At 41.3% G+C, this 17,085-nt stretch overlaps 1 protein-coding gene across 3 annotated transcripts in view; it reads left to right on the top strand.

The window, feature by feature from the left end:
- LOC150075170 (glutamate-gated chloride channel-like) overlaps window positions 1-17,085 on the top strand; it is a 498,225-nt gene that overhangs the window by 274,565 nt on the left and 206,575 nt on the right. For all 3 annotated transcript variants that reach the window (XM_090389048.1, XM_090389046.1, XM_090389047.1), the window contains exon 3: window positions 11,365-11,463. In XM_090389048.1, coding sequence (XP_090245174.1) covers window positions 11,375-11,463 — 89 coding nt within the window. In that variant the 5' untranslated portion in view covers window positions 11,365-11,374. The remainder of the gene's footprint in view (window positions 1-11,364; window positions 11,464-17,085) is intronic.

Below are 17,085 nucleotides of genomic sequence, written 5' to 3'. Positions count from 1 at the left end.
TACCATAACGAGTAAAGCTTTTCACATTACATTATATACACTATTTACAATACAAACATTTAGTTGTTGCCAAGGCGCAACTCGGGCAAATACAACGGCAACCATAATAGCATCTTTTGTTTTATGTCTTCTCCTGATGGATTCTTTACAAGTCCTAACTTCAGAGCCACGTACGTACAAAATCATAGCTGTAGTTTAACTGTAATTAGTACATAGTTGCTTCAGTCTCCAAAGCGGATCAGATGTATCCAATAAATAATATCCAAGACAGAAACAGAAAAAGCAGAAAGTTCGTTTGTCTCCAGTTTTGTCCAAAACAGCAATGTTGATAGTATACAGAGCCTGAAGCCCACGTCCAAGAAAGGCCGCCTCCGTAGCCAGGTGGGAAGGAGCAGCAGTGCGTAGCACACGCTTCTTGATTAGACCGGGGTTCGAGCCCGTCACCACCAAATACGGAGGATGCGGAAAGGTCAGGGAATGACCACCGCATATTCCCGGAGCAATATGGCCTTAGTTGCTAATGCTCCTAAAAACCAAATAACTAACAAACGTCCAAGAAATCACTGTGAACAGAGTCCTAGTCACACCAGATCTAGAAATCACACCTGTTATTTTATACTGTGTTTCTAGGTTACGTGATGTATCACAATATGGCAACTATGCCCCAAAGCCGATTTCCACCAATTGTTTAGAATTTAAAGATCTATTACGTAAATTGCTTAGCAGTTTGAGCTCACTTCTCTTTTTGAAAGTTAAGGTGGAGAAAATCTATAATGCTTGAAATTACGAGTGGCGAAAAACCACAGGAATCTCGCATCCATTGGAAGCCCAATCCAGGGTGCCAGTATAAGACCCCGTCAATAGCAAAACGATAAGCCAGTAAAATCCTTTCCCAGAAGGGACTAGCATCACTCTTGGGATTTTTCAAATTCAAATTAATTTATATTTATTAGAGTCACCCAGAATTTCTTCTATATACCATTTGTTTAATGTGTCTGTAAATTGATTGTGTTCTCTGGTCGATTTGCCTATTTTGCTGGACGGAAAACCCCCACTTTCTGGGAGGGGAACCTTTCTATCTAAGCCTGAGACCTACTTCAACATCCTATCAACGTAGGATGTTGAAATTTTGCTGCGATGGCACGAAAATACTTACTGCCAATATGGAATCCTATCACGACTCTGTTGGAAGCCTCTAAGCTCAACGCCTCGTCCCATCTATAAAATTTTGTTGATTTGCTTACTGTATCTACTACATTTTGTTGATTTGCTTACTGCATGAAAGAAGTTGCTTTTAAACCTAATCCTGACATGTGGATAACGGATATGGTTCATTTTTCCAAAATCCCAGGGATGATCCGGATACATATGTTGTTGTTGTTTGTTTGGTTTTTTAGGAGCATTAGCAACTAAGGCCATATTGCTGCGGGAATATGCGGTGGTCATTCCCTGACCATTTCCGCATCCTCCGTATTTGGTGGTGACGGGCTCGAACCCCTGTCTAATCAAGAAGCGTGTGCTGCGCACTGCTGCTCCTTCCCACCTGGCTACGGAGGCGCCGGATACATCTGGCAATACAGTGTAAAAGAACAGCGTTTTCAATAGGCTGCGCAATTTTTGTGGCACTTAGAAGTTCGATTTCGCCATATGCTATTCGTATTTGCATACGTTACCCCAACCCCAATGACCACTGTTCAGCAAAAGGGCATCCAAAAGTACATCAACAGGGTTAAATGTTTGAGCCTACATTTAATGAGTTTAATATTTTGTTTATAAAATACAGGTAATATACACTGTGCTGCCACTTTATTCGGTATACCTACCTAGTAGCGTGTTGAGCCTCCTCTAGCCTTCAAAACAGCCTGAATTCGTCTAGGCATGGATTGAACAAGATACTGAAAACGTTGTGCAGGAATGGAGTAACATGCAGATGTGAGTGTGTTACGCATTTCCTTGAGATTCGACGGAGGTGTAGGCCTGCAGTGAACAGTCCTTTCCAGCTCATTCCAAAGATGTTCAATAGGATTGAGATCCGCGGACTGAGCGGGCCACTGCATCAAATAAAAGTCATTATCATTTTCCTGGAACCATTCCATAATGATTCGGGCTTTGTGCACCGGCGCATTGTCCTACTGAAAGTAACCATCTGACTGAGGATAAACATAGGTACGAAAAAGCATTCAGACGTGAATCTATGGGTATCAATGGACCCAACGTGTGCCAAGAAAACATTCCCCATACCATAACACCTTGCACAGTAGTCGTCAGACACGAGGGGTCCATGGATTCATGTTGTTTTTGACAAATTCTGAGCCTTCCATCAACATGATGCACCAGGAACTTCGTCTCGTCAGACCAAGCAACTGTTTTCCAATCCTCGATAGTCCAGTGCTGGTGTTGCTGTGCCCACAGGAGGCGTGCTCTCTTGTTCTTCATTCATAACAAAGGTACGCGATGTGGCCGTAGGCTGCTGTAGTCCATTCGCGACAAACTGTGACTAGTGGTCGTTTGCCATATTTTGTTCTGTTTGTTGTTTGTATTTTAGGAGCATTAGCAACTAAGGCCATATTGCTCCGGGATATGCGGTGGTCATTCCCTGACCTTTCCGCATCCTCCGTATTTGGTGGTGACGGGCTCGAACCCCGGTCTAATCAAGAAGCGTGTGCTACGCACTGCTGCTCCTTCCCACCTGGCTACGGAGGCGCCAATATATATTTTGTTCTGTACACCAAGGTTGTATTCTGACGTGATGTGCGACATTGTGGCCGGTCTCTTTGATTGCACAATTCTAGCCATCCTCCTCTGACCTCTCTCATCAACAAGCGATTTTCTTCCATAGAAGTGCCGTCGAGAGGATATTTTCTGTTCGTTGCACCATTCTCGATACACCCTTGAAACTGTGGTGCGTGAAAATTTCAGGAGAACTGCCGTTTCAGAGATGCTTGGTCCAGCACGCCTTGCACCTACTACCATGCCACGTTCGAAGTCCGTTAGATCACTCTTTTCCCCATTCTTGCTACGGTTTGTACGCTTAACTGATACTATAATACTATAAAGGTTGTTCTGCTGCATTCATATCGACAGCTGTGGTCATGTGACTTGCAACGTTGTGGGACTAACCATTTTTGGGCACAGCCGGGGTGTACCTAATAAAGAGGCAGCCCAGTGTATATATAGTGTATCTTAAAGTATGCATTATTCTAATAATTAATAATTATTATAATATTTAAGCGCAGCGAGTATTTTATGTATTTGTATATAGTTATTTGCTTACCGTCATGAAATATTCCTACTTAAAGAACGTGATTTACTGGAAGTGCATTCTTCTATTTGAGATCGCAAAATATTTATTTAAGATTTGGATAAGTGTGGGGGGGGAGGAATTGCAGTATTATCAAACGCTCCCCTAGGAAAATGACCTCGAGCTGATGGAGAAAAAAGGCCGCTTCTTTTGCAAAGCGGTATATAAAGAAAGCATGCGAACTGCTTTTCAGAAATATGCTGCTAATGTCTTTCTACTGAAAAATAGATCTCTGATTTTACACTCATCTCTGAAAAGCACCAATCAATTCTTATATGTTTATTGTTGCTTGTTTGAAAATAAGTCCGTTGTTTAAAAGAGGTACTCTGAATACACCACTCTTCTAAAAGTATCCGAACACCCGTTTTCATAGTCCACTGAACCTTCCCGGATAACCAAAGGTTATGTTAGGTGTGTATGTGTGTTAATTAGGCTATATTAGGTATGTATGTGTGTTAAGGTCAAAGCAGCTAGGGTATCAATATATTGTGTCTGTAACTGCATACATGTTTTGGTCAATTTACTGCTTCCTGGAGAAAAAGCCAAGAACCCTCGCCTCATATCGACTAACTCAGCCATGTTGTAAAAGAATCCCATAAAATTCCCTCCCGTCATTATCGGAATTCTAACTCAGACCTTTTCAACAAGGTGTTGGAAGAATGTAATTATAACCATTGTGCAATCCGTGACGACAGCATAAAAAAGGAACTCAGATCATTATATAAGGAAGGCGTGTGAGCCAAACAAGTTACTTGCTATCTGCGCGGTAGCACAGTGGCATTGCAATGGTCTTTCCTATATGGAATGGGAAAATTCTGGTTTCGAATCCCGTCAATGACGCGAGAAACTTTTATGAGTTTTTTTTTTTTTTTTTTTTTCACTCCGTGGCTGAGTTAGTCGGTCTGAGGCGTAGATAGCAAAGTTTCCACCACACCCGGAAACTCGAGTTTTTCGTTTAGCAAACAGATAAATTGACCAGAGAACACACGAACAAACATAATACGCTTCGGCAGATGAAAATATATTCCGGGTGGCTTTAGTGCGACTTTTTATTTTTATTTTTAATACTGCCGGCTTGTAGATTCGCGCAACTGCTGACAGCCCATATCATCCACTGCATTCGACTATAAGTGATGTTACAATGAAATTAGAGCGTAACAGTGCCACCACGGCCAGCAACGCACAGGAAGACCACGAAAACTCACTCCACGTAATCAGAGGTTACTCAGAACGGTGGCACGACAGTCTTGTACATCCGTACAAAACATCAACCAGGAATTTAAGCAATCAACGGTGATTACGAACTGCATGAACACCCTACGTGTGAAAACATCACAGTCCAGATTTTCATGGCAGAGTGGCGGAAAGCGGCGCATATGTCAAACGTCACCAACCGCAATCAGCAGTCTCGCTTTGCATGGTGAAAAGAATACCGGAATTTTTCGATATGATAAAATAATAATCTGTTCTACAGAGTGACGAATCTCAATACGCCCTTTCCGATCAGATGGGAAGGTATGGGTGTGGAGGATGTCTGGAGAACTTCTGCTGTCGAAGTAAATTGTACTAACAATGTTGATTAGGTTATTGTGTGTAACTGTTTCTCATGGTATGAGCTAGGACCTTTGGTAGTTGTGAGGGGAGCCATAAACGTCGATGCCTACTTTAACGTTGTGGACAATTCTATGCTCTTTACGATGTGGCAGTTCTTTGGCACTTTCAGAGTTCCAATTTATCCCCTACAGAATACCTAGAGAATAAGCTGGAGAGTTGTGTGAGGGCCAGCCCAATACGTCTCACATCGGTGGCTCCAGTGGTCCCTCTTCTGCAGGAAGAATGGTGGACTTTCCCGCTACAGTCTATCAATAAAAATTCGCTGTATAAGGCAATTAAGACCACACTTGGAAAACTGTATTCAAGCATGGAGACTACATCTAAAAAAAAGATATCAAGCTTCTTGAAATGGTCCAAAAACAGGCAACGCGCCTGGTGAGATCGGCAAATGGGCATCCATATGAGAAAGGACGTCGAATATGTGGACTACAGAACTTGGTAATTAGACAACTTAGAGAAGACGTAATTGAGGTGTATAAGGCTCTGAGAAGAGAAAGTAAAACGAATGCGGGTGAAAATTTCACTGTATGATTCCAAGACAAACAGGACGTTTAGACACCTTCAGAAAGTTATTTTATATTGCGACTTGTTGATTACAAGAATAAGTTGCCTCCAAGGGTGGTTGAGAGGGACGGCTTAGGGAGATTCAAAGGTCATCTGGATAGGGACATCCAGCTGACCTTTGATCTCGATACCTACGTGAGGAGCGAGTCAAACAGGTAGGTTATCTTATTTTATTATTTACTTATTTATTATTATCATTTATTTTTTGGCAGGTGCAGCAAAGGCCTCGGACTTCCTTTCCACAAATGGCTAATACTAATACTAATTTCAGCATAATGGTTCTATTCTTCAATGTCACAGGTCTGATCTAGTTCAAAGGCCCCCCTGCCTTCTCCCTGCTGCTCTCCTAGTTTCGCCTCTCCCCAAAACGTTGAAATGTAGTCATCAAAATGAAAAATTAACGCAGAGAAGTGTCATTTTAGAAGCTGTTTCAAATATTGCAATAATCATCGTTTAAAATGGCCCCCTTTTATTATTTATACTACAACACTAATCTTTTATTTTTTCCGGATTTTAACATGAAATGTTCCTCTTTAACAGCAAGAACGTCTATATTTTGGATGAAACAGATAACTTTATCAATACTTACAAGGAATGTTTGGAAATATTTGAAAATATACAGGCGGACTTTATTTTATTACATTAAAAATTAATATCACTGGTGTTAAATTTTAAGTCGACAATGAAGGGCATCTGGGTTAACTTTTCAAACTTCATTTCCTGTTTTATCGGCTTCGGCAAGGATATCACATGTATCTTACTCGTGATTTCAAAATAGCATTTATAGCTAGTCAGCGCTTTTTTGGAAATAGAAAACGAGTAGAAAAACGTTTGGGGAACCCCTTCTGTGTAGGAACCCTGGTGCACCACATGCAATTCACCTTTTTCACAGCCCTACTCCAGTCCGTCTGACGTCAAAAGACAAATAACTACTGTGGTTAGAGATGAGGAACCCATTCTCTCTGGAAAGTTTAATATTAATCTTCAAACGGTGCCCAATTCGTGAGATTATTATTATTATTTAATAGGGTTTTAGGAGCATCCGCAACTAAGACCATATTGCTCTGTATATACTGTTTGTAAATTGCGTGTGTTCTGAGGTCAATTTTTTGTTTGCTGGACAAAACAAAAAACCCCGAGTTTCCGGGAGAAAAGCCATGCTACACTCGCCTGAAACCGACTAACTCAGCCACGTTGTGAAAAATACCATTAAAATTCCTTACGTCATCGACGGGACTCGAACTCAGGTCTTTTCCACTCGGTGTGGAGAGGTAGCGTGTAGAGTGTGTTTAGTGTCAAACGGCACTAGGGGTTTCCCCCATCTCCTCATAGTATACACTGTGGGTGTAAAACAGAACACTGTCAATGCCAGAGGTTTAGAAGTATATGGATTTTGTATGTGTATAGTGTCATGTACCGTTGTTCCTATGGTCATTTAGCCGTTGGGCACCTAATGGGATCCAACGTTGTCCACACTCTGCCCCGTGGAGGCAGACCAGGTACACCAGTATTATAGTTATTTATTCTGGCAGGTCCTGCCATCTAATTTCCTGAGATTTCATTTGCAAGGACCTAGAAAAAAAAAAGGGGGGGGGAAATAGGGTTAGCCGAAGTAATTAAAAATTGTGTTGATTAAATTTTTGAGTGTGGCGTACAATTACTATGGGTTTGTTTGAACGCTAGTCATGAAAATTTTTAAGAGAGAGCGGGGAGGGGGAGACTGAAGGCTGGGGACGGAATAGACCATGCAAGGGAGCATGGCTCTGACTGAGAGCCAAGATGGCCTTGAACAGCAAAGCTGTGGCTAGCCTTTTTATGAGTTCCCGTTCGGTGAGTCCAGTCCAATCTAAGCAATGTCACTCATGGGAACGGTGTCCCATCTTCCACTTTGTCCTAGTTATGGTCTGAGTCTGGTCGCACTTGGGACGCATGTCAAGTCCAATTGTAACTTAAAATGTAGAGCGTCTGTCCATTATGGGTGACGATGACGTAGTGATTGGTTGGTTTGCACTTTGTTGTTACAGCCTGGATCTTCCAGGGTGTGTGATTTCCTTGCAGCAGGCTGACCAGGGTTTAAGGTTATATATACGGCGGATCCAGTAGGTTAAGATCGGCAGGTGGAGGAAGTATCCCGCGTCTGTCAAACATCATTTGGGCAAAGTCAGAAAAGGCTCTGTAGGTGATTTCATCCTCCAGTAGGTAATACTCCTGATTTGTAGGTATAAAATGAAGTTGGGTGACAAGTATACCACGGAGATCTTCGTACAACTTGCACTCGTACATAAGATGGTGCCAGGACTCCAGGGAGCCGCAGGCACACCTTGGGTTATCAATAATTCCCAGTAGATTTAGTTTGCAGCGGATTACCCCGTGCCCTGTGAGGAGGTAGATCGTATATATAAGCCTGGAGAGAATCAGGACGGATACTGTGTATATGTAGGTTGTACACTTGGCAGGAACTTTCGGGTAATTTCTCCCTTTGTAGAATCTGTCCAGTGTTGTTGCCAGATGGTTATCAGATGGGTATGTAATCACCTGAAGCGCATGAGTTGATACCGTGTTACAGGCACGTGTTATGGTCAAAAGGATTGGTCTTTTGATTATGTCCAGTCTTCTCCGGTTCACTGCTGTTGAGGATTTACGGTACCAGGCACTTGAGGCTTATGTGATGACCGGAATGAAGACTGCCTTGTAGAAGAGCGCAAGGGTGCGCCTCTTCAGTCCCCAGTCCCGGCGAGTGACCCTGGCGACCATTGCTGTGTACTTTTTTTTTTTTTTTTTTTTTGCATGGATGTTGTTGAGATGATGGACAAATGATAGATTTCTATCCAGGATGAGGCCTAGGTATTTTAACTCAGTTTTCAGCCTAATCGTCCTGTCATAAAAATTTTTATTTGTGGTGGTCATTTTGGAGTTAGATAGCCTTTTAGTAATATGGACTGGGTTTTGATCGGAAGAGATGGTTAATTTCTGCTTCTCAGCAGAAGGGGTGTTCAGATATGGGTGTTCCTGATATGAACACCCATATCAGGGGTGTTCCTAGAGCTCTGTTAGCGAGGTTCTCCATCTGAGTCCTGGAGTTGGCGGCGAGGATCAAAATGAGATCATCCGCATAGGCCTGCGAATGGACGTTTCCAAGGTCCAAGCGAAGAAACTCTTCGAAAACGTAATTCCAAAACGATGGACCAAGCACAGAGCCCTGAAGACATCCATGATAAATTGGCGTTCCACCCTGCACTATGATTTTTCGGTTATTCAGATAGTTCAGGAGGCAGGCGAAGAGGTTACCTGCCAACTTCGCTTCTCTCAGTCGTGCGAGGACGCTCGATCACCATAAGGTGTCGAACGCCCCCGCGAAATCAACCGAGATGACCAAGAGGTATTTCTGATCGCAGTTTTCGGCCATTGGTTTGGTGTATGGAGTTGTGCCCGGGTGTAGTGTGCCTCAATTCTTTCTCTAAGCATGTTCCATCACTTTGCTCAGGACAGAGAGGAGTGCAATCGGACGATAGGAATTCGGTAGATGTTGCGGCTTGGATGGATTTTTTAATATGAGCTTAATGCTGGCCACCTTCCAATTCGGTGGAAAGCAGGCAGAGGTGGCAGAGGTTATATAGATTCAGGAGCACGCTTGGGGTGTACTCTGCCACCTTCTTGACAATTTCTGGCTCTATCATGTCTATCCCCGGTGTTCTTCTGTTTCTGATTTTGTTGACTACAGTTTGGAGTTCTAGGAGAGCGAATGGTTCCTCTGTCTGGTCAGATTGATAGGTGTCGTTGGCGTTGTTGTTGCAATGCCAACGACACCAGGGAACACCAGCTGCTAAGCAGCTGTTGTTCCCTGGTGTCTTGGCCATATAAGGTTTGGAAGGTGGCGTTGAGGATATTGTTTATGGATTCCTGCCAGTCTTTGGTCAGATTTCCCAGGGGAGTTTTTGTAGATGTCGTCATCTCCCCTCTGGGTAGTTTGTTGGTTGTAATCCTGTATATGATATCCCATGGGTCAGTGTTTCCCAACCATACTACCCTTCCAGGGCAGCTTTTTCCGCTGCCTGATCATTGCAGAGTAGGCATTCCTGGCTATCCGGTACTGTTGCTGATGATACTCAACCTCTGGGAGGGGCCAAAACCGCCTGGCTCTTTGAAAAGAACACCGCCTCTTCTGGTTAGCCTGTCTTCTGAGGACTTCCAGCTCTCGGGACCACCAAGGGACCGCACCCGGTCGTGGAATCTTTTTTGGGATTGCTTGGATGGCTGCATTGATTATTGCTTCAGAAACAACTTGCTGGTACAGATTTGTGTTCTGGTTTTCTAGATTATTGGTCAATAGACTCTGTGCATTTCTACCAACTATGCTATCCAAGAGTGCTCGTGAGAAGGATTACCGTTAAAAATAATTTGGTATACTGAACTCGAGGGCCGCCAATATTACACTTCGCCTTTTAGAATTAATTAACACAAAGTCACGATCCATTTTGTTGCTTCTTTTATTAAAATATTTGTAACTCTGATACATACGCGCAAAAAAGGTGAGACTTGTCCTGCTTATTCTTACTAAATTCAACTGATTCCATAAAACATCTAGAAAAAAAATAACGCAATGAGAACTCTCTATAGCCGAGCAGTCAATCGCCAGTGTATAAAAGTGCACACATTTTCAGTAACCGTGGTGCAAGTCCGCATGACTACTAAATAAGATATAACATTCTTGCATTCTCTCTCTCTCTCTCCCTTCCTTGTGCGAACTCTTCCTGACCTTATGTGGTCGTATGTGGGGTGTATAAACAGAATATTTATTTATTTATTTATAATTATAGAAGTATTACTGGTTGGTTGGTTGTTGTACGATTTTAGGCACGATTTAGGCCATATTGCGGCGTATATAATATGTCTGTAAATTTCGTTTGTTCTGTGGTCCATTTTCTGTTTTTTTTGGACGAAAATCAGAGTTTCCAGGAGATAAACCGTACTACCCTCGCCTGACACCAACCACCCAGCCACGTTGTGAAAAAGGCCCATAAAAATTCCTCGCGTCATTAACGGGATTCGAACTCAGGTCTTTTCCACCAGGCGTGGGACGGTGATTATACCAACTGTGCTACCCACGAGGGCAGAACTGTTATTGTAGAATATCTTTGCTCAGCTTAATTTTACCACAAGTTGTTGTTGTTGTTTTGGTTTTTAGGAGCATTAGCAACTAAGGCCATATTGCTCCGGGATATGCGGTGGTCATTCCCTGACCTTTCCACATCCTCCGTATTTGATGGTGACAGGCTCGAACCCCGGTCTAATCAAGAAGTGTGTGCTACACACTGTTGCTCCTTTCCCACCTGGCTACGGAGGCGCCCTTTACCACAAGTATAGTTGTCAAGCTACTCTCAACAATCGATTGAACTGAAAAACGAAATGAACGAGTGCATGTAAATTTGCTCGATAGGGGATTAATCTGTCCAGTTAAGGTCGCATCATTAAATTCCACCAGTAACGTAATCCTATAATTAATTCCATGTGATTAACCCCTTCAGTCAATGACTAATAACGGTGAAATTTCTATGTCGTGAAATGGAAGAAACCTTAAATTTGTTACTTATATATTTTAATACCCATATCTTTAAACTCTGAATGACATTTATTATTAAAAATACTTGAAGAAAAATATGTATAACATTTTACGAACAAAGAAAAACGAATAGATGTCCCAATGAAATACTTGTAGCTAAAAAAAAATCGCCAAGACGATTTCGCCAGAGAAAATTTATAACTATATAGGCCTATACATGTGCATAAAGATATACTGCATTAACATTTTGTAAGTTTATTTGTCATTTTAATATTTCATTTTATTTTCCCAAATTTCATTTTGAAATTATTTTATATTCTTGCAGGTTTCCGAAGATGCGAAGTTGGTGGCACCACATTTTCATCATGGTCTTAGTCATTATATCTAAAGTAATCCTCGTAGAAAGTGCTGACGGATTGATTAGGTACGTTTTTATCATTATCTTCCGGTATATACATAGAAAAATAAACAGGTATTCATTAGCTGCTAAGAAATGTCCTTTCCTTATTTCTATTCCCTTTTATAAGACGGATTGTCATATTTTATATGTATTTTTTAGAGTTGAAGGTTTCATTTACATTCAGTATGTTGCGTATGGAACAGAAGCAGACATGGAATTAGGGAATTTGGGGAAAGGCATGAGTAGGCACTGCGTAATGTTTTGCGAAAAATGCATTGTTTGGAACTTAATCTAAATTTTAAGTTATTTTGCAATAAAGCAATAAGCAATAAACTTTTAACCTAACAATTAAAGTACGTATTCTAAACGGCATTTACTATAAAATTGCATTAAATCTGCGCCTAAGTAGCAAAAGTAAACTGCCCCATGTGTAACAGCTGACAGTGTATTCTCATAATCGCTAAGCAAGCCTTTCTTACTAAATAATTCAAAGCAAAGAGAAGAAAAAGTGAGTGAACATAAATAAATAAATAAATATATAAAATAACAGTAAATAGATTAGATTAAGGTTATGCTGGCAAAGACGGATTACGAGAAATCTCCGGCTAAGAGAGGAAAGAGCAAGGAATTTTCCATGTGAATACAAAGAGATGAAAAAATCAGATCGGATCCCTGTGTAATGGGAATGCGGGAAAGTCTTAAATAACCCAGATAATGTTGAATTGATCAGGAACATTGCATCGATATTTACAGAAGACAAAATTCACTCGCACAGTTTATCCTTCCTTCACAGTGAGAAAAGAATAAAAATAAAATAAAAAAACTGTGCCAGTGAAGCTAGAATTGAAAATTTGGAATACTGTGTATTCCAAAAAAACTTTCGATCCTAAAGGCGAATATGGCTCTTTGAGTTAATGGCTTATACCCAGTAATTTTGAGGGAGGCGGAACACAGTGCATTGAACCATTAAATTTAACGATGTGGGCGTCACCACACTGAGGGATTCCCTTGAATTGTAGAAGTGTTAACGTATCGCTAAAACATAAAGGGGGTTCTAAGACTGAAGTGGGCAACTACCGATCCGTGAGTCTGACTTCGATTGTAAGGGAAAATCATCAAGATTTTCCCTTACAACCGAATGATCAAGATCAAGGTTGCAGTGCTGGACCATTTAGACAGGATCGAAATTTTGAATGAAGCACAGTATGCTTTTGTAAAGGAAAATCATCTTTAACTTAACCATGTTTTTTATAAGAAATATTTCCTAAAAATATTTCCTAAAAACATACGCTAATATTCACTCCTAGATAGCCTCCACAACACTTTATGGATGAAGTTAGTCAATTACTAAACTATATACAACAAATTACACTATTTCGGGGACAGCAAAATTAAATTGCCACCCTTAGTTACAATTTCATCTCCTTTAGGATAACTTACAACAAAACTAATCTCCGTCCCCCAATAATCCCGCATCACCTCCGGCCCTTAATACAGACGTCACCTCTGAAGCCAACACCACAACCCCCACAAACCTTCCAAACATCCCAAACCTTCGGTAATCAATTTAAATGAGAATTCTTTCTCTCAAAGAACTAAATATTCTAGAAAAAGAGGTCCCGAATTCAAACCTACCCACCTCTCAATTCCAACCTTAGACTTCTTAGCATTTCTTCACGGTAGCATCAATAAAATCTTAAAATCTCCGTCCCAGCAGCAAGAGACCGCATCGACATTACGGCCATCAGTACCTTCAAGCAATTTAAATACCAAGAAAATGTTCTAAAAATATCCAACATCTCTAAACAAGAGGGCAGTCAAAATCTTCAAAGAAAATTCCTCAATCCACATAGCTAACGCAAACAAAGGCAATGCTACAGATATCGTTAATCAGGAAGACTACCACCAGAAAGTTTTAGAGTAAATAAATAAATAAATCTTTATTGTGAAGTAGAGCTACAGCACAATATCCCATCACGGCGATGAGCGCCAGGGGTTCACATATAGCAGTTAGAGAAAAGATAAGTACAGCGAACAAATACAAAATGCTACAAAATACAGTTTACAAATTCAAAAGGCTACAAAATACCGCGAACAAATTCAAAAGGCTACAAAAATACAGCGAACAAATACAAAAGGCTACAAAGTACCGATCACAAATACAAAAGCAATACAAATACAGCATAAAAACGCAGAGCTAGACGTAAATACAGAAATAAATACAAATTGGCCATATATCAGGGTTCAAGGGCTTTGATAACGTTGTGTCTGTCCTTCTTCTTACTTATTATGCTGTCGATGTCGGCGTCCACACGGTTGAGGGCAGCGAGCATCTGCTTGGGAAGAAATCTGTCAGTGAGTACAAGCCTGTTGTGGTGAGCCACGAGTGCTGGTGCCGACCTTAGGCTTGGCTGTGGAATCCTCCAAGAGCAAGCGTTCCAAATATTTGGAGTACCTATAGGACCAAGAAATCTAAAAAATCCATCAGCAAAGACCCTGCAAGGTCTGTGTAAATCAAGATAAAGAAGAAACTGACCTCCCTACTATATCAAACAAAGACAAACCAAGACCTCTTCGACAAGTTAACCCGAACAATTCGGAAACTCCCTCTCTGTTCGTAAACGCCAAAGTCCATAAAAATGTTTCCTAATGAGACCTATAGTAAACGCGACTGCAGCCTATAAATTAAAAATCTGTCTGGCTCTCTAAAACTTCTTTTTCACATTATATCCAAGAATGCCCTCTTAATCCGCAACTCAGCAGAAGCTATCCGCAGACTATAAGATATACCTATTTAACCAGAAGACTATTTAGTATCCTTCGATATTGAATTGATGTACACCACTGTCCCTCTACACGAAAAAAAAATCAACTTTCACCACAAAATCAGCTTTAAAATGGAAACGGAAGAAGACAAGAAGCTACCATTTCTGGACACATGTTGTTTAATTTTTAGGAGCATTAGCAACTAAAGTCATATTGCTCCGGGAATATGCGGTGGTCATTCCCTGACCTTTTCCGCATCCTCCGTATTTGGTGGTCACGGGCTCGAATCCCGGTCTAATCAAAAGCGTGTGCTACTCACTGCTACTCCTGCCCACCTGGCTACGGAGGCGCCCCTACCATTTCTCTCTAGAACTTCGGATGGACTGAACAAGACAGTATAGATAGCCCACAGACACAGGATGCATCCTGAACTTCAAATCCTGGCACCACTTTTCAACTAATATAGCATCAAAACTTACGTCATTAGAGCATTAATAATTTACAACAAACTTGAATCTCTCTAACAGGAAATCAACTATAAAGGGAATAGCTACAAAGAACCAATACCCTCCAATTTTAACAGACTGAATCATCATTAAAATTGGCAACACTTTCAGCAGTTCTTCGGAGAAGAACAAAAGACCGCCTCTTCGTTCCAATACATCCCAGTAATCAGCAACATCAAAAGCAAAAAGAGCAAAAATATCCCCAGTCCGCGAAAAAGAAACTCTTCAAAAAAAAAGGAAGAAACTCTCCTCGTCAACCACATCATCGGAGGGGACCGACAAATGATGTGTGTGTGTGTGTGTGTGTGTGTGTGTGTGTGTGTGTGTGTGTGTGTGTGTGTGTGTGTGTGTGTGATTTTTTTTATGCTGTATAAGCTTGCTCTTTGATTGTGACTGGAGGAAGTCCAAGTACTGTGTATGCGGGGGAATTCTCGAGCCAGATGTAATATTTAATACTAGAATACCTGTGGCGAATATGTCACCAAAACTCTTTCAGAGAAGAGGTAGAGATTAATATCGAAGAAATTACAAAAACCACTCCCTTGGCTACCTTCGCCTGATAGCTAAGGTGTCAGTGGAGCGGACTCGCGTAAACATGCAATTTGATAATTTTTTTATATGTATGATGATTAGATGGTCCAAAAAAAAAAATTAACATTATTGCACAAAATTATCTCGACCTGAAAACTTGAAGGTGTCACAGACTTCTTCTTAGGTATGATAAACTGGGCTTGCCACCTGGGACTTAGCTGTCACAGTCCGATCGGTCTGTGACAGCTAATCCTCTGCTTGCACCTTCATTATGGTGAGACTGTTAATAACGCTGGGTATAAGCCCGATGTGCAAGTCCTTAAATACGGCACCTAGCACACCCAGGTGCGAACCAACGTAAGCGCAGGGGCCAAGGTGTGATGCCCACACTACACGGAGAAATGACATCCCTCTGTGTTACAAGGCAATACTAAGTGGTAGACGGCTCCCATCAACCACTGCAATACCACCGCTTTGCTTATTGGAGGCTTGAACTGGTAGAACCCATGTTTTGTCTCCAAAGAAAAGCTGCGCAACTCTCCCATCTCTTCTATCATGCAGTAGGATTGATGTCTTTTGAGGTAATAAGGTACATTATGGCAAGATCCACCCTTCCTTACATTTCGAGGGTACAACTGAAAAACGGTGCTCGCAGGCCTGCCGCTAGATAATCCACCATACCGAACCTACTGGTAACCTTCTAGGAGGCTTTCGAATCAGCTAGTGTACAAACTCGCTACACTGTCAGATAGTGACTGGAGGGAGTCCCAGTAGGGTGTATGCGGGGGGGGGGGAATTGTCCAGCCAACGATAAGTCAAGGAGCTGCGTATATCCATGCCATGTGCATAACATATCCAAATATTTCATTACTTCATACAGTATGTTCTCCCAACCTTTTATTATTATTGAATATATCATGAATTTTTAAATAAATAGAACAAACTTATCTGCGAAAAGCTCTAAACCTCCCAAACACTTTCTCGTTCATTTCACAAATATATGTGGTCTCAGTCCTAATTTCAATGCTGTCAATTTCCACTTACAGTCTGCCAAACCCCATGTACTTTTTCTGATAGAATCCCAGTTATCGGTTGATTCAACCACACCTCATCTCAGTTGTCCGAATTATTCGCTGTATGATTCCTTTCGCTTCAAAGGTGGTGCTTGTCCATATATCCGTTCTGATATTCCCTGTCAGACGTAGCCATTTAGAATCTTTTCTTTTCACCCTTCTCTGGCTTAAAATATCTCTACTATATTCTGTTAAATTCATCTGTTGCCTCTATGGTTCTCCCAACACCACTATTCAAGTGGAAGTCTTTCACTTCCTCTCTTTGAAACTTCTCTTTCTCCAGTCCAACTTTTCGAACAGTGAGGTAATTTTACTTTGTGATTTTAATGTTCACAACTCCAGCTAGCTTCTATTTTCTAATCACACGGGGCTAGCTGGGCGAGGTGCTAAGGCTTTTGCAATTACTAATGAACTAGTACAGACTGTTCATTTACCTACCAGAATACCAGAAAATCCTAACAACGCAGCCAACACGCTTGACCGTTTTCTCACAAACAGCCCTTTTAAGTACACAGTCGACGTGATTGGTCCTCTAGGCACCTCAGATCACAATTTGGTGATGGTCTCTTCTACAAAGAAGCTTTTCTCTTGGGACCATTCTCAAATTCGTGTTGTTTGGCATTACAAGAGCAAAAAATGGGATGATCTGCGGGCTTTCCTTTCGCCTTTTTTCTTGTTCGGATTACTGTTTAAAAATTTCTATTATCAACGTTTGCTCAGATCGTGTCACTGAAATTACTCTTGTAGGGATAAAATCCTTTATTCCACAC

This window comes from Mastigoproctus giganteus, chromosome 14 (assembly GCF_048544385.1).
Source record: "Mastigoproctus giganteus isolate SK-2022 chromosome 14, ASM4854438v1, whole genome shotgun sequence".
Lineage (NCBI taxonomy): Eukaryota > Metazoa > Arthropoda > Arachnida > Uropygi > Thelyphonidae > Mastigoproctus > Mastigoproctus giganteus.
The sequence above is the reverse complement of the archived record's forward strand: the minus strand, read 5'-3'. Positions and strand labels throughout refer to the sequence as shown.